Source organism: Fusarium tjaetaba (genome assembly GCF_013396195.1).
Source record: "Fusarium tjaetaba strain NRRL 66243 chromosome Unknown NRRL66243_c0000142, whole genome shotgun sequence".
In the NCBI taxonomy this organism is placed as follows: domain Eukaryota; kingdom Fungi; phylum Ascomycota; class Sordariomycetes; order Hypocreales; family Nectriaceae; genus Fusarium; species Fusarium tjaetaba.
In genome coordinates this window covers 1-20713 of record NW_023501338.1, presented here as the reverse complement: position 1 = coordinate 20713, position 20713 = coordinate 1, and the positions used below count along the sequence as shown (strand labels likewise).

General features: G+C 47.8%; 9 protein-coding genes across 9 annotated transcripts; 5 read left to right on the top strand and 4 right to left on the bottom strand.

Annotated features, from left to right (window-relative positions):
* Positions 1–34: 34 nt before the first annotated feature.
* On the top strand, positions 35–2149 carry FTJAE_7196 (major facilitator superfamily transporter; the record flags this gene model as incomplete). Its single annotated transcript, XM_037353888.1, has 3 exons — positions 35–142; positions 190–361; positions 456–2149. The coding sequence occupies 3 exons, from the start codon at positions 35–37 to the stop codon at positions 2147–2149; spliced, it is 1974 nt and encodes a 657-aa protein (XP_037205721.1).
* Positions 2150–2432: 283 nt separating this feature from the next.
* Positions 2433–3977, top strand: FTJAE_7195 (transcription activator; the record flags this gene model as incomplete). The annotated part of the gene is made up of 1 exon (XM_037353887.1): positions 2433–3977. The coding sequence occupies one exon, from the start codon at positions 2433–2435 to the stop codon at positions 3975–3977; it is 1545 nt and encodes a 514-aa protein (XP_037205720.1).
* A 1759-nt stretch (positions 3978–5736) lies between these two features.
* On the top strand, positions 5737–6167 carry FTJAE_7194 (uncharacterized protein; the record flags this gene model as incomplete). Its single annotated transcript, XM_037353886.1, has 2 exons — positions 5737–5959; positions 6013–6167. The coding sequence occupies 2 exons, from the start codon at positions 5737–5739 to the stop codon at positions 6165–6167; spliced, it is 378 nt and encodes a 125-aa protein (XP_037205719.1).
* Positions 6168–6582: 415 nt separating this feature from the next.
* Positions 6583–6927, bottom strand: FTJAE_7193 (flavin-containing protein; the record flags this gene model as incomplete). The annotated part of the gene is made up of 1 exon (XM_037353885.1): positions 6583–6927. One exon carries the CDS (start codon positions 6925–6927, stop codon positions 6583–6585), a length of 345 nt encoding a protein of 114 aa, XP_037205718.1.
* Positions 6928–6955: 28 nt separating this feature from the next.
* On the bottom strand, positions 6956–7984 carry FTJAE_7192 (flavin-containing protein; the record flags this gene model as incomplete). Its single annotated transcript, XM_037353884.1, has 3 exons — positions 6956–7245; positions 7300–7609; positions 7652–7984. The coding sequence occupies 3 exons, from the start codon at positions 7982–7984 to the stop codon at positions 6956–6958; spliced, it is 933 nt and encodes a 310-aa protein (XP_037205717.1).
* A 903-nt stretch (positions 7985–8887) lies between these two features.
* On the bottom strand, positions 8888–10614 carry FTJAE_7191 (6-hydroxy-d-nicotine oxidase; the record flags this gene model as incomplete). The annotated part of the gene is made up of 6 exons (XM_037353883.1): positions 8888–9386; positions 9433–9846; positions 9892–10129; positions 10179–10205; positions 10251–10482; positions 10537–10614. 6 exons carry the CDS (start codon positions 10612–10614, stop codon positions 8888–8890), a joined length of 1488 nt encoding a protein of 495 aa, XP_037205716.1.
* A 1268-nt stretch (positions 10615–11882) lies between these two features.
* Positions 11883–13209, top strand: FTJAE_7190 (uncharacterized protein; the record flags this gene model as incomplete). The annotated part of the gene is made up of 5 exons (XM_037353882.1): positions 11883–12090; positions 12135–12154; positions 12199–12782; positions 12828–13053; positions 13195–13209. 5 exons carry the CDS (start codon positions 11883–11885, stop codon positions 13207–13209), a joined length of 1053 nt encoding a protein of 350 aa, XP_037205715.1.
* A 339-nt stretch (positions 13210–13548) lies between these two features.
* Positions 13549–14956, top strand: FTJAE_7189 (uncharacterized protein; the record flags this gene model as incomplete). The annotated part of the gene is made up of 2 exons (XM_037353880.1): positions 13549–14131; positions 14175–14956. 2 exons carry the CDS (start codon positions 13549–13551, stop codon positions 14954–14956), a joined length of 1365 nt encoding a protein of 454 aa, XP_037205714.1.
* A 566-nt stretch (positions 14957–15522) lies between these two features.
* FTJAE_7188 (uncharacterized protein) lies at positions 15523–16896 on the bottom strand (the record flags this gene model as incomplete). The annotated part of the gene is made up of 1 exon (XM_037353879.1): positions 15523–16896. One exon carries the CDS (start codon positions 16894–16896, stop codon positions 15523–15525), a length of 1374 nt encoding a protein of 457 aa, XP_037205713.1.
* Positions 16897–20713: the final 3817 nt, after the last annotated feature.

Sequence of the window (20713 nt, the reverse complement as noted above, 5' to 3'; positions counted from 1 at the left end):
ACACCAAAGTCTAATCCCTCATCCCCATTTCTCAATGGTTCACGAGCATCTGCTGATCTCCGCCACTTTTGGTGTTTCACTGGCCAATGCTCGGCCCGATGAGCAAACCCCAGATTCACATGATTGTCTCCCCATGGGGGAGGTGAGGAGACACAACGGAGAGACTCCTCCACTGCTAACGATCTCCAGAGTCTCCCCCAGAGAAATAACCTCCAAATGTGGCTTGACGCCCGGACCGACATGGCTTCATTTACGCTTAATTCTAGACCACTCTGGCCTAGCACCGGTCCTATCACGGCCATCCCCGCGAAAGAACTCCCCTTTGCGCTAACAGCTGGTCCAAACCTTGTGCTACGATCCTGTTTTTCCTTTAATTTTCGCTTCTCGACAGCTTCAACTCCTTGAATCATCTCCAAGTATAAGATGTTGCGTGTCGCTCACTGATTCACATCCAGATCATCACCCTCATCTCATCTTCTACAGTCTACTACTCAACCTTCTCACCATGTCTTATGATACCAAGGTTGACAATGGCATCGCCCCTGTCGCGGTGCCAGTCGACGCGAACGTCGCTCATGAAGCCGCTGCTGCTACTGAGGCCGAGCACAAGATGGGCTTGATGCAGTCCTTCAAGCTCTACAAGAAAGCTTGTCTCTGGTCCATCTTCCTCTCCCTTTGTATCATCATGGAGGGATTCGATGTCGTCCTTCTCGGAAACCTCTTTGCCTATCCTCCTTTCCAGAAGAAGTTTGGTGTTGAGCAGCCTGACGGCACCTATCAACTGACAGCTGCTTGGCAATCTGGTCTCTCCAACGGAACTCTCTGCGGTCAAATTCTCGGTCTCTTCCTCAACGGTATCATTGCTGATCGCTTCGGTTACCGCAAGACACTGATCGGTGCGCTTATTGGCTGCATCGGTTTCATCTTCATCATCTTCTTCTCTGAGACTCTGGTCCAGCTTCTCATTGGAGAGATACTTATTGGTGTCCCCTGGGGTGTTTTCCAGACTCTCACTACGACCTACGCCTCTGAAGTCTGCCCTACCCACCTCCGAGCTTACCTCACCACTTATGTCAACCTCTGCTGGGTTCTCGGCCAGTTCATCGCCTCCGGTGTTCTCCGGGCCATGGTTTCTCGCACTGATGAGTGGGGTTACAAGATCCCCTTTGCTCTCCAGTGGATGTGGCCTGTTCCTCTCATCATTGGAATCTACCTCGCTCCCGAGTCCCCCTGGTGGCTCGTTCGCCGTGGTCGCATTGAAGAGGCCAAGAGATCCCTGGAGCGCCTCACCGTCCGCAACAGCAATATCGACTTCAAGCTTGATGAGACGATTTCCATGATGGTCCACACCAACGAAATGGAAAAGGAAGCTCAGTCTGGTACCTCATACTTTGACCTCTTCAAGGGTGTCAGCCTTCGACGAACTGAGATCGTCTGTGTCACCTGGATGATCCAGACTCTTTGCGGTTCTACCTTTATGGGATACTCTACCTACTTCTACCAACAGGCCGGCATGGGTGTTGAGAACAGCTTCTCCATGTCCCTTGGTCAGTATGCCATCGGAGCTGTTGGTACTGTCTTTTCCTGGTTCCTCATGGGCTGGTTCGGTCGCCGAACCCTCTACCTCTATGGACAGCTAGCCATGTGCGTCTTCCTCTTGGCCATTGGCTGTGTCGCCTTTGCTGGCCGTGACAACGTAGCTGCCCAATGGACAATCGGATCCCTTCTTCTCATCTACACCTTTACCTACGATTCGACCGTCGGCCCCGTCTGCTACTCCCTCGTCGCCGAGTTGTCCTCCACCCGTCTCCGAACCAAGACCGTTGTCCTCGCCCGAAACACATATAACATTGTCGGAATTATGACCAACATCATTACTCCTCGCATGTTGAACCCTTCTGCTTGGAACTGGGGTGCCAAGGCTGGTTTCTTCTGGGCCGGAACCTGTTTCCTCTGTGCTGTCTGGACATATTTCCGTCTTCCTGAGCCCAAGGGCCGAACCTATGGTGAGCTCGATGTTTTGTTCGAGCGTGGAGTTCCTGCTCGCCAGTTCAAGACTACTGAGATTGAGCGTCTTGATGCCGAGTTTCAGACCAAGGAAAAGGCTAGTGCTGTGTACATTGAGAAGGTGAACAGCAGTGCTTCTTAGATAGTTTAAAACGTGATTGTCAATGCTTATTATGGAATAAGCGTCATAGCGGTAATTAGTTAGTACAACAAGATGAATTGTTCAACATACATGCCTCTACCATATTGCGACGTGTCAAATGCCGGAACTACCCCAGTAAATCTCCAGTTGAGGCTTGGCTCTAGACTCAGCTCGTCTGAATGTGGCGATGTGGGGTTATCAACAGACTTCATTAGCGTGATAAATCTCGTGCCTCTCGACTCCGCATCTCGTCTCGATCACTTCATTCCTCAACCAACAAACAATGACCGGAAGAATCTCAAAAGCCTGCGATCCATGTCGCGTTCGCAAGGTCAAATGTAGCGGCTCAGTCCCCTGTTCGCAATGTGGCCACCTTAACCTGGCATGCGTCTACTCCGCTGCAACCTCCAAGCGAAGACCTACCGTGCGAGGGCGATTGGTAGCGCAGATTCGAGAGGGGACGAGACCTGACGATGCAAGGTCCAATTCGGCTTCTCCACAGACTGATGATCCCTCGCCCGTCGCTTATAATGCGATACCGACGAGTATTGGGTCGGCGTATTCCTCAGACTTTTTTCTCAATCTGTTGCTCGACTATGAACGCGTTGTTTTTCCCGTCAATCCAATCATTCTCCCTTCGGAGATTGTGGCTGCAATTGAGGCGATGGACCAAAGCTTTGAGGATGCGGCGCTTGTATACGCATACGCTGCTGTCACTATCAACCTTACACAAACTTCTTGGGATTCGGAAGGCGAAGCACCTGTGAGAATCACCGAGCTCATGAATCTGAGTTTCAAAGCGCATAGACAATCCGAGATGGGAGTTGGTATTCTCGGGAGACTACCAGTGACAGTCAAACGCATCGTAACATGCGTATTCCTGGAGATTTGTCTCATGGCGTTTAAGCGATTCGACCGCAGTTTTGTTATTCTTCGAGAAGCCATTGCAATGATTCAGATGCTGGACCTTGACAGATACAAGGATGCCTCACTAACCGACCATGAATTGGCCACCCGACAGCGTCTATACTGCGAAATTTCCATCCACGAACGTTTTCTCACAATAGTAGCTGGTCATCCTGCTATTCTCCCCCCGCTCAGTCTGAGCGTCCTGACAACAGACCACGAACTTCCTCCCCACGTCAACCAAGGCTTCAATCGGCTGATTGAGCTATTCCACGTCTTGGATGATACCTTTTTGGCTCACTGGAGAGCTCAACAAGATCCACAAGCGTCGGCTCCGGAAATGACTGCTGCATGGATTGAGCATAAACAAGCTCAACTTGACCAGGACGAGTTTGATGCTGCAGAAACTGATAATGCGCTGGTGTCGAGTGGTTGGGGTTTAACGGAGCTTCAACACGTTGATCTGTTCATCACTCGTTTATGGATGAGAATTCTCGTCTGGCAGCTTGCGTTATCTCAAGGTCTTTTACAATCAGCGGTACCGCAGAACTCTCATGAGGGCTTTTCGATGCATTTCCCCGCACAACGATTATCGACTCAACTACGCAATGTGGTCCTTCGGTTAGAGAGAGTTGAGAGTATTGGACTACATGGATCTGGGATTCTGCAGAAGCTGTTCGAGATTACGAGTACTGTAGCTGACGTGTTGGCGCTTCCAATTGGACCAGGCGAAGAACAAGATGCTGAAGCGAGAGTTGAGGACTTTTTGTTCCTCGTAACGTTTTTATTGAGTTTTGATAGGATTCATCAGAATCAGAGGGAGTATCTGAAGGAGAAGCTGAGTGCACTTCAGAGGGAACAGTCTGGGTTCCAGAATTTGGCTACATATAATCCGGATGGCTGGTGTGATCAGCAGCAGTAGCATACAATTCATTGAAGCAATTAATACCAGATTTCAACATTGACTATCAGCATCTCAAGCAGAAGAAATCACACGCCGAAGTGGACATAAGGAACCCAATGCAGCGGGCTCGTCTCGTCATCAGAAGCAATTATATCTCTCAGCGTCCGATCTCCATCGGATGCAGCCATTTCTACGTCATGTTTCGCCAACAATCTGGTACCTGTCGAGTTGCGCTGTGTAGCCACCAAAATATCGATTCATCGATCATAAATCCATCCCTTGTCCGCTACTGGTTAAGCCAAGGAGAGTTCCAATTCCGCAGCGTTAAAGTTGGTTGGGCTTCGTTTCCGGATCGTGAGATTCATTCATCATTAAATCCCCAGCGACCCACTCATCTGGGAAATGTATTTGGCTGATATCGATGTCGTCGAAAAGACCGCCCGCATCAAATGGCCCCATTGTTGAGAATGGATCGTCAAAAGTAGATATCGCCATAGGGTTCAGGCCAAGGTTTAGGGCTGGATCCGATGTTTCTGTTAAACTTTGGGTACTCAGTAAGAAGGTTTCTGGCAAAGAATCCAGTACTGAGGGGTTCCACGGTTCAAGCACATCCCCAGAGTTCCAAGAACCCGGTATACTAGGGTTTGGAATCGAAATTGGGTTGATGGATTGGGTAGTATCGTGAGGGGTTGAACTGGACGCGCAGCATGAACGAGATGGTGTCGGGGAAGTCTCTGTAGTCCTTTCCACAGAATCGGAAGGTGACAAGGCAGCTGACGGTGTTAAGCTTTTGTCTGTTGAAGGTGGCGACTCGATGCCCTTCTTATTTCTGCGACCTGTCTTGTGTGCACATGCGCAAACTTCACCCTCATCGCAGCGGCATCGCTCTGAGTACGAAACACAGTCAGTATCAGCTCTGATGAGATAGCCAGAAGGGAGCATACCTTGTTCAAATTGCTTCAGCATGGCCTGATGGGATGCCGATGCGCATTTGCACGTCGTGTGAACAGATCGGGAGTTGCGCAAGGACCTACAGTGATTGCACTGAGAGACCGGGCGTCCTTTTCGACTGACTCTGAGGAGCGGGCGGTCTGTACATCGTGTTATCATGAGTTTGTGTCTTTGAGAGTTCTGGGGCACATAGTACTCACCAGTATGCTGACATTTAGCGACGCGGTGGCCGCGAATACAGCTTTCGCAGGCCAGTTTCTCTATGCTGGAAGCCATCGCGAGAGAACCTTGATATAAAGTTGTACGGTAAATCAGGGAAAGATAGAAGTCGGGTATAGTATAGCCTTGAGAGAAGAATGAGGTGGAGATGATTTTGGAAACGACACCTGGAAAAAGAGGACATCCGATACCGAGGGTATGTAGTTAAGGGGTCTACTCTGTACAGTATAGCCAATTACAACCTTTTTTCACACGCCATGAACCAGTAAGAAGTGGGGATCTTGCAGTGCGGGGCAGTAAGAGGTTCCTTATCAGCTACCTTTAGGCAGCCTAAAGCTTAACCTTATAGGCGGCAGTCACCCCTATAGCTAGGTGCCAAAGCATACGGTGTTGTGCGTTCTAGACTCAACTTCTAATGTCTGCAGTACATTAGTGTTTTTAATAGTGGCGGGCTGAACGACTGTGGACAGTCTTAGCGCTATACTATACCAGATCAGAAAGCGGCTGTATCGCCTTTTTAAGACAATATTGTCACATTGCAGCTAGATTCAATAGTTCTGTCAAAGTTGGGACATATAAGGCACCCAAACTCCCCTTCATATCCTCGATGTTCCTTCAGACTTTCAACTTCAAGTTTGCCACTTTACTGTACCTATTATGCATCCTCGATAAGCCCACCAGCATGTCAAACCTATACATCCTCAATATTATCAATCAATCCGGCGAAGAAGCCGACTACTCCATCGACTGTCCGTACGAAGATTTACCCCCTGTTACGGTCCGGGATAGAGACAACTGGATGACAGTCTTGAATCTGAACCAGCACTACAGTGAGCACGGAAACCCTGCCGGGCTTGTATCCAATTAGCTAACTTGTCCCAAGTTCCTATCACTGTTTCAGTACTTCCTCAGGGCGATTCTCCATCTGTTAGTTTCGTTCTTGCTAAGAACGGACAAGGTGTAAGGGGAGATGTAGTGCACAGTCCAGGCAATGAGCTGACAATCGATATCGGAAACAACATTGGAACTCCTCTATAGGGCTTTTCTTTACTTTTCTTTACTTTAGCTAAAATTTTAAAATTTTGCTAAGAGTATCAGCCTAAGTTGAGGACTTTCACCCAACATTAAGTGTGAAACCTCTATTAGCACTGATGCACGCTAGCCACCACGATATGCAGAACTTGTAGGTAGAGAAATAAGCTAGAGAAATTGGCCAGTAGATATAATGCTACTGAAGAATTTTACGAAGGTTTAACTTGAGAAAGGTGAATTGAACAGGTAAAGAGAAGCATTATCCCTAGCAAAGCCTATACAATAGCTCTGGCTGCAATCTATGTTGTCTTCCGCCCAACAGTTCTCATCGACACTCACAATAAGCCAATCAGTCAAGTGCTTCAATAACCTCACAAGCACCGCGGATACCAGGTCTAATAGCCCCTTCCATGTACCCCTTCTAAACAATAGAGGTCTCCGTCCCAACAAAGTGAATATTCTTGAAAGGATTACGAATAGACTTCCCAGCACCAGTCAGCAGTCCAGGCTTCATCACTGGGCTAGGTCCACCAAGGAACCAAGGATCCTTGAGCCAGTCCTTCTCAATTATGTTGATAGGTTCAGGGACTTTTTCGACAACTGTACCAAAAGCGTCGTTGAACTGCTTCATCACTGTGTCCCTGCGTTCCTGTTCAGACAGCTGAGACCACTTTCGTCCGGGATGACCGACATGGAAGCAAGTAATGCTGTACTGCTTGTCCTCAGGAACACAGGTATCCCGTGTAAATGAGATAGGACCATCCATGGATGTCAGTACACCAGAGAGATTGGCGTTATGCCACCCAGGGCTTATCAAAGATCAAGATGGACTTTGAGTAGTAGCCAAGTTCAGTAGAGTGAGCCAGCTCTTGTTTTGCTGGCGGAAGATGAGGCTCGAAGTCGATCCTGGGATAAAGAGATGTCGGAACTGAAAGGATTGCTTTCTTGGAGTGGTATTTGTGACCGTTCTTCGTCCTGACTGTACAGCCTTTCCTATCTTGGATGATCTTGACGACAGGCGAGTTTAGCTTGATGTTCTTCTTGTCGAGTTTCGCAGCTAGTTTGATTGCAAACATCTCATTACCTGGTCTGTTAGCTCAGTCTTGTATGAGATGCAAGAACTAACCCTGGCGATTACGCAAGTATTGGCCGCCATCCTTCCTATCCGAAGATATGTTTGCAAGACCAGTTCCGCTCTTGAGGTAGTTGATGAGAAACAAGGCACTGACTTGGTCCGCTTCGACACCAAGAAGATCCCGGGCCATTATCGTTACAAGAACCTCGGCAATGCCTTCGCCAAACTCTTTACTAGCAAACTCCAAGGCGGTCATGGAATAAAGCCTCCCAGAATCGGGTCCGAGGTGAGGATATTCAAGATTGGATCGATCAACGTATTCTTGCAGTCTCGTCATGATTGCGAGAATCTCAGCGAGTTGTTCGTCCGTAAACTTCAAAGTCAGCCAAGTACATCAAGACTGCAATAAACTTACATCTCCCAACTGCCCATAAGGAATGGCATGCGTCGTTCCATTCGACTGATCGAGTGACAGTCCTTCAGTGCGCTGGACGATAAGGTCGAAGCCGAATTCCTGGGCCAAGGCGTGCATCTCTTTCTGGTTGCTATCATTTATCCAGGCTGCACCCAGATCAACCAGTCCGTCGCTTTTCGGAGATGCCGGGACAGAGAGAGTTTTGCCGCCAACCCGATCATTAGCTTCGAGGACCATGTATGAGAGGCCGGCTTTGTCGAGGTCTACAGCTGCTTGGAGGCCACTGAGACCGGCGCCAACGACAATCACGTCAACAAAGGGAGAGGGAATCATTTTAATAGTATGTTTGTTCCTGTTGAACTGATCTTGTTGAAAAATTCCGGCGCTGTCTATATATACTTAGACATATCATCTTGTCCATTGACTCCATTCTGCATCGGGAAGAATCCGCGAGGTTTCCGTGGATGCAGTGAGAACGGTGACCGCGGGAAGTCTCTTGGCAAGACCGAGCTGTCCGCGGTTCCCGAATGCAGGACCTTTTACTCATGGATGCGAGTGATCATCGTCAGACCAAGAAATCTCAGGTCAGCAGCTCGCCCTTTTGACCTGTTTAGGAAGTGGATTTGCCTGTGCGATAACACCAATCAGAAATGCCATCCATGTTCATCAGGGCCAATCATAGACCAGTTCCAGAAGTGATGACGAAGGTAACGAAACAGTTGACCGCGGGAATAGAACTCTAGATAATGTTAAAAATACTTACTAAATGTTATACAGGCAATTATAAAGTATCTAAGTTATATACAGTGCATAGATCTATTAAGTTAGAGGGACGATTAGGCAGTTCAGTTTAAACTTTTATCCTATTCTGCTGATTACATTATAATGTAATAAGGTCTATTGAGAGCATGAGTTAATATATAAACTTCATCACTAAGAGCGAACAAAAGCTTAAAGGAACTGGGAATGTAATTTATATAGATAAATAATAACACTTACTACCTTTGAACTTATATAACTCTTATCTTAGACTCAGCATAGTGTGTAATTGTCTGTAAAGTATTGCCTTACCCTGGATTGCGCGTATTAGTGGCGGGACCCCTGTCACGAGAGTTACGCGAGCTGACGCGGGGCGCATACCGCCGGTACAGTAATTATGCGGCTTACAATAGAGACGGGTAACGCGTATATGATATCTGTATCTATATTCATTCTTATTGAAGACTATGCTAGGCTTTACGCAACCTTGGAGATCTTGAATCCACCAGGCAGTCTAGTCTGGAATACTCCCTTAGGATCGTACTTCTTGGCAACCTTGCGAATGAACTCGACATTCTTGGGTCCATAAGTGGAAAGAGGATCCTGGGTAAAGTCGGCGTAGTTGAGATACTCCCAATCGACAGCAGCGCCCTGGTCGATACTGTACTGCTTCATCGTCTTACGGAAGCGAACCATACGCTCACGAGCAATCTTCTCCTGCTCGACGCCGTTGATCATCAACTGAACCTGGAACATGACAGCGTTATCCTTCTCGCGGTCAAGGCCGACAACGTTGCCGCCGCGCTCGAGGGAGTGCTTGGAGAAGATGGTGGGGATGGCTTGGAAGATGGCGTGGCAGATAAAGTCACCATCAGGGGACTGGGCCTTCCAGTCGCTGACGAATTGCTTGTGCAGCTCCAGAGCCTTCTTGTACAAGCCGAGCTTGTTCTTGAAGGTGATAGCGAACCAGACGTTTCTAGCAACATTAGTATCGATGGTAGACCCAAGTGGCATTGACTTACCGGTATCCTGCAACAAGCTCAAGCTCAATGGTCATGTTGCGATGAGTATCCTTGCGCAGGTTGGACGTCTCATACGGAATCTTCCAGAACTCGTCCAAGGCCTTGGGAGCGACAGCACCAGTGGTATCCTCGTACGACACTGTGATGCCAATCTTTCCATTCTGAGGAGTATAACTCCAGAAAGGAATGACTGATCCATCCTGATAGTTGACGATATTATCGGTCCAGTCTTTGTAGGCTTGGACGTGCGCATCGGTTGTTTCTTCGGCCGAGTAGGTGACCAGGCCACCCCAGAGGAGAGGAGCGTCGAAGGCCTGGACGTCGAAGCGGGTGACGATACCGAAGTTGGCTGAGCCGCCCTTGAGGGCCTTCCATAGATCGGCGTTGTTGTCCTTGTTAGCATTGACGATGCGTCTAATGAAACATTAGTAGACGTCGTTATGGTGTGCGTGTACTTACCCATCGCCGAGAACAACCTCAAAGTTGACAACCTGGTCACAGCCAAAACCCCGACGGGCAGTATAAAAGGTATTGCCACCGCCAGTCAAGAAGCCAGCGACACCGACAGTCGAAGTGCGACCACCTGCAGCAGTAGCACCATATGGTTCAAGAGCACCGTAAACATCTCGCCAAATAGAACCAGCCTGGATCTGAGCGACCTTCGTATTCTTGACATACGTAGTCTTGTTCATCAATCCTATGCATGTTAGTTGTTTCACGCTGAACCAATCGCACAGACAACTCACCCATGTCAATAGTGACACCATCGTTAACTGCACGCAATTAGACAAACTCAATCAAGCGAGCATCAAACTCACTGTTATTCGCCGCCCAAACGGTGTGTCCACCGCTTCGAATAGCGAAATTACACTTTTTATCAGATGTCAAGGTCTTGATAATCGTAGATACATCCTTGGCACTTTCGGGCTGAACGATGCAATAAGGCTCTAGCTGCGACGAGACGGAAAAGTACGACTCAGTGCGGGTCTTGTAGCCGTTACTATCGGGGTAGTAAACGTGCTTCAGACCCTTTGCTTCAAGTGAGGCACACTGAAACGCGAAAGGTCAGTGACATTGCTTTTTTTGCGACAGAAATAGGCTTACGCAAGTCTCCATGGCTACGGCGGGTGAGGCACCGAGGAGCGCTGATGCCCAAGCCAAGACTGAGGCACTCGTCTTCATGATTGCGATGAAACGGGATGGACGATGGGATGTCACCTTGAGAGGGGGAGAGAAGATCTGAGAGGACAAGTCTGTGCGGGAACTTGGGTACTTTTTGTTGATGGGCAAGATCGTCTTGTGCAGAAGCGGCTGAGGAACTGGCGGGTTCGTGGACCCTTGTTCTTGGGGGTAAAATCACGCAGACGGAGTGGGATGCTGGGGGGCAATAGGGATGCGATTGGTTCGTCAGATGGGCTGGAGGTTGGATTTGGTAAGGCATTCATGGCATTACTCGATGATGCATGTTGGTTTGATCCTGCATAGATGATCTTGATCGTTTTCGGTCATGACCCCGGGATTAACATGGTTCTTTCATAGGTGAGCAGACGAGGTGCAAGGTCAAGACGGCAGGGCAGCGTCAGACAGTAAGAATAGCGATGGAGGAGACGGAGTCTGTTGGTACAGGTTATCTGATCGCCAATTGTGATACGCAACAGTCATGGACCGCGAAACGACTCAATCGTTCAATTCCCATGGCTCTAGATTGACGAGATGTCAGTGCTAAATCAAGCTTAAGCTCAATCGATGTCATGCCTCCGGCCCTAAAGGCTAGCTCAAAATCTGCGTTGACAGTGGATTAACGAGACTCTAAATAATACGACCCAAAGACTCGGTGAACTCGAGACCAAGGTTCTCAGGGGTCCCGTTGTTCCCTCAATCAGTGGCACATGCATTCTGCAACCCTCAGGGGATATTATCCGAGCGTTACATCGGCAGTTGGGGCTGACAATTCGTAGTCAACCGTAAAAGGCGGGGATTCATGACGATCTCTTGATCTCGAGTCATGGCCCTTGTTCACAGCCCGTTACAGCGCGGAATTACCGTGAGAACAGACCAGCAAAAACCTGTCTTTTTCCCACAAGTCTAGGCTTGTTATGGAAGGCCGGCATAACTAATTCTCTCTACCCGGACGGCCCGTCAAGTTTGACGTTTTATTTCTTCCCTCTAATCTCGCCTGACGTTTCTCCAATAATTAAGGTTCAACCCCAGTTAATTCTCTGTCGTCTCTTTTCTCTCACATGAATTTTGTAGGGAATATGCCCCTTTGCGTAGTGATCATCAAATCACGTTCAGCTGTATATCAGTAGACGATGTGACTTGAAAGATTTGCACGACTTGATGCCCAAGTTGACACCTAACGATTTTGCGTCTCATTATTTCCATTTCATCCCGTCATGTCGTTCTGAGTTTGCGCTACGCGGGGATTAAACTCTCGATCAACTGTTACAATGTCGTTTCCTGTCGTCAATGGTGTCGAGGTTGCGGTGGCACCTCCATCGGGGTACAGAGTTGACTTTGAGAACCCATTAACTGATGCGTCGATGGTAAGGAATGCGTATTGGATTTTCGGACTGGAGTTTGCGATAGCGACGGCGTTTTTGGGACAGCGGATGTATACGAATGCAGTGATTTTGCGAAAGTTCTTGATTGACGATTGTAAGTTGTCCTTTCACTTGGATGGACTTGGCTAATGATTACAGATTTAATTCTTTTCGCTTGGGTACGAGAGCCGACCTGCTTCAATGACATTCACTAACCATTTAGGTCCTCTCTATCGCGGCTCAATCATGTCTTCTCAATGCATACAGTCGCAAACTACTCGGCGTCCATGCATGGGAGATGCCAATCGACAGCAACACCCAAGCAAACCTACTCGTCATGTGTACAACACTGACGTACATTCCGACGACAATCCTTTCGAAGCTTACGCTCTGCTTCTTTTATTACCGCCTCTCGCCATCTCTATGGTACCAATACTCGGTCTATTTCACCGGCTTCCTCTGCAGTGCTAGTCTCGTTGGTATCTGGTTCAGTGTTCTGTTTGCATGCAAGCCTATTGCTGCAGGATGGGATGTGAGGATGTCGGTTGGGGCTACTTGCATCAATCGCCCTCCCATTTACATCACCCAGGCCGCGTTTGGTTGCATCACTGATGTGATGTTGCTGGTATTACCCATTCCGACTGTCATTGGTCTACAAATGTCTACGCGACAAAAGCTTGGTCTTGTCGGACTATTCGCTATCGGTTCTATTACTCTCATCACATCGATTGTCCGACTGGTTCTTCTTCTGCCAAGCTTGTCGAATCCCGACCAGAGTTGGTCCTTGGCAGAAGGATGTCTCTGGGTGTAAGTCCTCGTCTCTCTCTCATATAACCCATCTGACACAGACAGTATCATTGAAGCCAACCTTCTCATCATGTGCGGCTCCCTCCCAACGCTTCGTGTCTTTCTCAAGAACGTCGCCCCTCGAGTTCTCGGCGACAAGAGCACTCGAAAAGGCAGTGAAGAGCAAAGTGGAAGTGCCAACTTTGGCCTCCATACCTTTGGTGGTTCAAATGGACCACGCCGAAAGTTCGATACGCTCGTGGAGCTGGAGCATGATACTCACTTCAACAGAGTAAGCTTGAGGCCTGAAGGTATGGGTAAGACGGATGTCAATATCTATAGCGGACGGTCGGATGAGTCTTTGGAGAACAACCCAACCGGAGATAATGATAGTGAGGACGGGATACTGCAGACACGTACTACGACTGTTCAGTATACCAACATGTAGCTTACGATGGATGAAATAATAGTAATTGAATTGGCCCCATTTTTCAGGCAATATAGCTTTTCGGCCTAAAGTAAGATATTAGACAATAGTGAGGGTAACGAGTATATTGCCCCTATTTCTTTATTGGTGTTAACCCTTGAAGCCTCTTTCAAATTCCCGATCTTATCAAAATTTTCGATCTTATCACAGAATAAGACCCTGACTGATTTGGCTTATCTAGAGTGGATACATCTTCTTATCTGTTGGCGGGTCGACCTTAGATTGGCGACCTGAAGTGGGACCAGTAGCTGAAACTCAGCTTCAACCAATCTTCACGCTACACTCACAACACAATCATCAATGAACATGTCGAACACGCGCATTGAGATCGACCCCGAGGGTGATACTCTCCTCATTCTTCCAGTAAAGCCTGCTTCTACCCAAACTGAGACCCCAGACCCTCCCGCTGAGAAGCACTACCTTTGTTCCAAGAAGCATCTAACCCTTGCCTGTCGTCGGGCAGCAAAACTCTTCTCAAGTCAATTCAAAGAGGCTGCAGTTGAGCCAGACGGCCTCTATCACTGGAAATTTGAAGGAATCTTTGACCCCGAAGCATTTGAGCTCGTTTTGAAGATCATCCATGGCAAAACACGCAATGTTCCCCGCAGTGTCAAGCTGGATCTGTTAAGCGACATTGCGACGATCGTCGACGATCTAGAGTGCCATGAGGCTGTGGCCTTTTTCAGCACAAACTGGCTCTTTGGATGGACTGTTGACTGGCTTCAGCCCGGACAGTTGAAGGACAAACCATTGGCTCAAGTGATACTCGCATCCTTTGTCTTTGAGCACTCATCGCTGTTCCAGACATACACAAAAATGGCTATCAGGCACAACATCGATGTCGTATCGACTTATGATCTCCCAATCAGAGCAGATGTTTCTGGTATGTCAGCTAGTGCAGATCAATGACTCAACTGACGATTCAGATAAAATCGAAAGCACAAGAATCGAAATCTTGCAGCGTCTTGTCGATGGACTAGACAACCTTCAGACCAAAATCCTTGCAGACAAGGTAGGTTGCAATGAAGCATGCCGAGCCATGCTACTGGGAAGTCTACTGCAAGGAATGAAAAAGTCTGGAGTATACCCCCGCCCGTCATCGCCATTCCCCAAGTTGTCCCTCGACGCTGTACTCGCATCACTAGCCAATGTGCAGTCGCCAGCCTATTTCGGACCGCAAAGTCAAGCACCTCTCCTCAACTATGCTGGCAGATGGAACCTTGATCCTACATCTGCGAACCTCGTGTCCGGAGGTCTTATTGGATATCCATCTGGTCTTGTCCAGGGTCAACCAAAGCCTGCAACAGCTGGAACCAATACTCCTTCTGCATTGGCTTCTCAGCAGACTACTACCGCCGGTGGGCTCTCTCGGCCTTCCAGTAGTCTTTTTGGTAGTAGTAGTACTCCTCAAAACACCAATACTCAATCTTCGTTCAACTTTGGTCGCCCCTCTCCCTCTTCGGGCAGTCTCTTCGGTACACCTACTGTGTCTCAGACCACCAAAAGCCCTCAAGTATCTGCTCAACCCGGAACTAAAGGTTTATCTGGCTCTAATGCTGGGACCACTTCCTCCACGACAGAGAACCCAGAGCAGCCTGGAACTATCGTTAGGCATAACTGCCGCCTAAAGGACCTTATTGAACCCTTGCTAGTGGCAGCTGAGAAAGAGATCACAGGGCTGAAACTTGCAGACTTCCCTCGGCCGTAGTAGCAAAGGGGTATCATAGTTCATGATTTGGTCTAGTGGTATTGGGTTTGCGTATTACTCTTGTAAATGTTATATCACTCTGTTATGTGCCTGCACTTCTGCCAATCAAGTAGAATAAACTTAAAAAGAACCTGTTCTCTGAGGCTTTCCTTGCTGTTTTTTCGGAGCCTTGCAGTCCATGTCTGAACCTCACTCAGTGAGGCTCACTGGGACAATACTGAAGCCCGGACCGAAAGACACTACTTGCCATCTGCTCAGCTGCGTCATGCAGAAAGCAATATTGCATCCACCGTCCTCCGATTGGGTGCCGACAGAACTGTGTGAGGGACGAAGCTATGATCAAATTGGTGAATCCACCAACGCCCTTGAGACAATCTGGCCAGAAGCTGAGATTGTACTAACAAATCGAGATATTCCACATATACAGCCTCGCGAGACTACTTAAATGCAGCCCCACCCCTCTCAAGAGCCCAATCAACCAAAAGGTCAGGATTCTCTTCAATCTCGTCCTTACAGCCCACCAACCACTTCCATTCACTTTCGACGGCCTCTGAATGCCAGACCCATTAGTCGTAAAGGTCATCAAGAACCTTAGGTAGCGAGTTCTCAACATCACTCACTTTCGCCCGGTCCAATAGATCTCTCCATTGTTTGCGACGCGTTTCGATAAGGTTGAGATCTATACGCAATAAGCTCAAGTTGTCACCTGAGTTAAACCACGGTGTTTGCTCTAGGAGGACTCTCCACTCCCTAGCCTCAGCTTCTGGAAGATGACGGACCGGCGTGTAGTGGTGGGAGTTGAAGTCTTGGCACAGCCCTGATGAAATGACGCTCAGTCTCTTGTCAAGGAGTCTCATGATCCATTTCTTCAAATGCCCAGCGAGTTCATCTCGGCCTTTGGTGTCAACGAAGCACCTGTTGCAGCACATCACGTCCCAATCTCGGCCAAACATCTCTACTTCCCCGTGCAGACTGTGCCTCCATCCACCATGAAGGAGCCCTTCTATACGAAAAGACCGAATCTCTTGCCAGCCCTCGCATCTGGTGCACCGAGCCATATACATTGGATACAGATATTCCCTGGCGTTAGCTTTTCGGGCGGATGGTTCCTTGCTTCTCAGTGCACCCAAAAATCCTGGAAAATGACGATCCAGATCTTTCTCGAAGGAGGCTCGTCGACACGGGACGGCGGGAAATTTCGTACTACCACGAAAGCCCGTGGACCGATGACAAGTGAAGACGCCTTTGCGGAATCGACACTCATTGCAGGCCCGACGATACCTTTTATTGCCACAGTAGTCGTTTTCAATTGACAGTGCAATTCCATCAAACAGCTCCAGTTGTTCTTCATCGTCCATATCGCGAAACTCTTTCTCAAACAGTTTCTCAAACCCGACCAAAACAGTGACGTCTAGATTGTCCAAGTGTTCCGCCGGATCCCCGTCGACATCACACATGACGCCCTTTGTCACCGCGAAAAAGTAAAGCGCGCGCCTGCTCTTGTCGAAACGATATGCCTCGGAGCCGCGCAACAATCGATGCTGCGGCCGCCAGTTGGGGCGATGCTCCCAGGTAGTAATCATGCGAGCAGCATCAGAGCTCGGGTGAGGCTTCCGGTAGCCCAGCCGTAGTAGGGACTGACTGTCAAAGCATTTGTGGGGAAGAAGACGAAGGCAATCGGTGCAAGCCCAACGCATTGATTCCCAAGCCTCATCTTGCCAACTGGGCTCTAATCTACTGTCCCTTGACCGAAAGGTGAGAGTTGGACCGCCGTGCTCAGTCAGCAACTCGATTTGAAGGAGACGCTCGACTAAGTGTCTCTTTTGCGGGTTGATAAGACGTTTAAAATGTCTGCTGGATTGGCTGAGCGAAATGAGGCCAATGGGGTCGAGAAGACGGATGATCTGACATTGGATCTCGTTCGGAAAGTCACTCAACATAATGATAGGGGCTCGTATCTAGCTGTCTGAGCAATTGTAAACTTAAGGAGTTAAATAGAGGGCGAGAGGCTTTTAATTCTAAATATAAAAGGCGTTAGAGATTTAGTAATATAAAGATAATTAGACAGTGAGTTATATATGGAGTAAATGAATTGCGTTAATAAATACAGAGAGCTGACTAATGCTAACTCTAACCGCGAGTTTCAGGCAGTTAACCTTACTATTAGCTTATTTTAGTAGGGAGGATCTTATTTATAAAGGTTAAATCTATCTTAATAACTTAAAAAAGATAAATAAATAAAACTTAGCTTTATATTTTCTAAGTAATATAATACTACCTTCTGTAAAATAAAATAATAACCAGTCTTATCTTATCTCTATTATTAGCTTCTTTTAATAAGATTCACTTAACTCTAGTAGGTATCGGGGCTTCCTTAGTTGTTTCTGGCCTAGTCTCAGGAAACGACAGTCCGCGTAATTATGTCGTGAATGCGAGAGCGATTCCCGGAGTGGCCCTAGCTCCTCGGTTATATGTACGAGCTCTGGTGGCTTTTTGTCGTTCCCGACCCGAGCGTTGTGGACCTGCACAATGCGCCGCAAACCGACTGGGGCACAAAAATTCTAGAAAGGGATGCCTTCAATCTAAGAGGCGCCATGTCAAAGTAGATGCTTCTCAAAACATCCCCAGCTTCATATTTGTTCATAGTCCAACAGTAAACATGAGTCACCTCGTGGCTGGAGTCAGTGATCTGAGCAAGCACTCAAGCCATCATTTATTCCCTCCAACTTCACATACGTGTCCCAGACCCAAGAGCTCATAATACACACCACTGCCATTCTCGACATCTACGAACTAATCGACGACATCAGGGTTGTCTGAGAGGCTTTGGGAGACTTCACAAGAGTGTTATTGGGGTTGATAGACCTGACAGCTGATGCCCACATCACGTGTGTCACACGTTTGGGACTGACAAGGCCTCCTATCCGATTGCATTGAGCTTGAGCTTTTGAATCGGCAGTATTTGCAGGTTTAGCTTCGAGTATCGTGGATACTAAGCTAGGGGGAATGCTACGAGATCTGTAAAGAGACAGATGACTGAAGCCTGCGCTCAGAATCATACGATGTTACAAAGTCCGAACTTACCGTACGTTGATCCACAGGCCCAACTTGACTTAAAAAGCGTTGCTTTACGAGGTCTGCCTTTCCGGATATGGGTCTAGGCTATTTAGCGTACTCAGATCAAAGTAAGGGGTAAAACTGCATTATTGCTATTATTGATTTCCACCCTGAGCCACTAGACTACTTACTCATAATGGCTGAGCTGTACAACCTTGCCTTAAAAGGTTAGCATTAGGATAAAACTTGAAAATCAAGCGCTGCCTTTACGTCAGGCAAACATTGCGCCCCCCAGACTTGTCAATTATCACAATCTAAGTAAGTAACAATAGAAAAGCATATCAATATAAAGTAAACCGGGACCTATAAAAGACCAGAAATATAGGACTTTATAAAGAATATATTAAATATAATCCTTCTATTACTCTCTCTAGGTAAACCCCTTTTTATTATACATTAAGTCGTGGTCTCCCCTTCTTGCGATTTATCTGCATTGCTGAAACAGCATCAGGGACAAAATGCACTGCATTGCTTCTCCTCGGTCTTGATCTGGCATGTAACTTGCGATGGGCGTTTAGATTATCTGATCGATCAAAAGTGTTCTTACCACAAAATTCACAAGCCAGGCGTTCTTTACTTTTCTCATGTTTCCTATACATCTCTCAGCCATTAGGCCTATCATATATTCTTTAGTTGACTTACGTTCTGTAGTGTCGCATGGCATGCTCCTTGCGTGCAAACGTCTTATTGCAGCCTTCTCTGTTGCATGGATAACGAAAGACATTTTCAATTTTATTGAATATGAGGGGAGGACTTGGACTTGCATCGGCTAGTAAAGGTCAGTAAGAGCACTGCTGCCTAGAGTGAGAAGGACTCACTTATCATGTCGTGCTGAGACTTTGAAGACTGATTAGCATCAGACTGAGAGGATGAGATATGTTCAGCCGGTTCAGCATCCTTGTTTATTCTGATATCAGCTGTTTCATTGCCAATAGTAGAGGATGACAGCCAGCTTTCATATTGGACAGAGGTACTGTCTGGATTCCAGGTTCTTGAGATGGAATTTGTGTCTGATAGGCGGGGCGTATGTGTTGTACAGGGCTGAAAGGACCCTGCGTTACATTGAGGGTCGTCCACGTAAATCCCAGAACCGACACCAGAGCCAACATTTAGACTGTTCTCGGGCCTGAGGGTGAAGTCGGGGTTAACACTTGAATGCATCGGCATTGGAGAATTGTATAGATTCGACGAATATATTGTTGAATCCGGGGTTGTGATCGTGTTATAATAAGGGGGCAGTAGTCCAGGTTCAGCATAATTCCCGATGTAATTCCAGAATGTGCATATAGAAGGACTTGTAAAGCCTCTGCAAGGGTTGTTAGTCTTTCTGTATGCATGCAGGTCAGATTTATCTGTCATACTTACGGATGCAAGAGTGGATAAGAACAGGCCATGTCTAGCTCAGATGACATCGGGCTGACATCCTGGTTACAGAAGATGAGACCCGGCTCAGGGCTGAAATAGACGCTGCCTTGTCCATCCATGGTTTCGAATAATGATGACGAGGGACTTTGCGTGGCATATGACGAAGTTTAAAGTTAGAAGTAGGGTCATCAGTTATGTTTTTAAAGAATTGTATTTCGAACGACAAAGCCTGTGTAGCTGAACTGTGCAAGTGTTATTTGCAGTTGAGATGTGTGGCTGAGAGCTTATTCCGGCAGAGAGAACATAGAACCTAGCTGAACTGTGCAACCGAGCTTTCTAAACACAACCACTTTGGTTTGGCCGGGTACCGGTACCCGGTAACTTCTCCCGTCATGTCGTGATTAACAAGCTTAGGGACCACTTCGCTCATGGACCTTGGTGGAGTAGGTGCCCTGACAGAAATGCAACTACTAAAGAGATTTTCAGCTCAGAGCTGGACAGACTGCGTGTCTCGCAGGTGCCCATACGCTGCGTCAAGGCCAGTCCTGATTGAAAACCCCAGTTAGGATCCGCAGTGAGATTTCACCGATGATCAGCCAGGCTGCTTATGGTAAAGGGCAGGACTTTAGACACTATTGATAATCCTTGGCACTAGGGCATTGGATCTAGGGTTAGCGACACTGCCAGTAAAGGTGGGTAACCAGGTCACACCCCCAGGCCTCAAGATGCCATTCCTCATTGACATTCTTTTTCCCGATAGACATGGCATTTTGCGGCACCTCGGGCCGGCCGAACAGGTATATTGTATTGAACCCTGTCAAGCTGGAGTAATGGGCAGCGTTGAATCGCTTGATCTTATGACCGGACTCTTCTAAGACTGGCGGGGCTGACAACCAAAGAGGCTTGGCCTCTGAAGAGTCTGTCTTACACGAAAGTTAAAGCGAGATTCCTGTTTTGAGTTCACGATGCTCAGTGATCACTGCTGGCACACCTCAAAGTGGTATGGAGATCGTGTCTCCAGTAGCGGTGCATCCACTCCGTGCATCCGCTCCAACCATGTCCGTGCTCGGCCGAATCGTCCTGCTTGTTCCACTCATTCGACGACACAACTGATCTTGGGCAAGGTTCCATTGACAACTGAGTTTGATAAAACATTCCACCTACAGGGTGACGTTGAAGCAATGAGGCTGCCATCTCCAGCGGGTTAATTTGTTAGTGCATGCAGCGTGGCTTCCATCTCACGTAGTAGAACAGATTTGCAGTTGAGACTTGTGG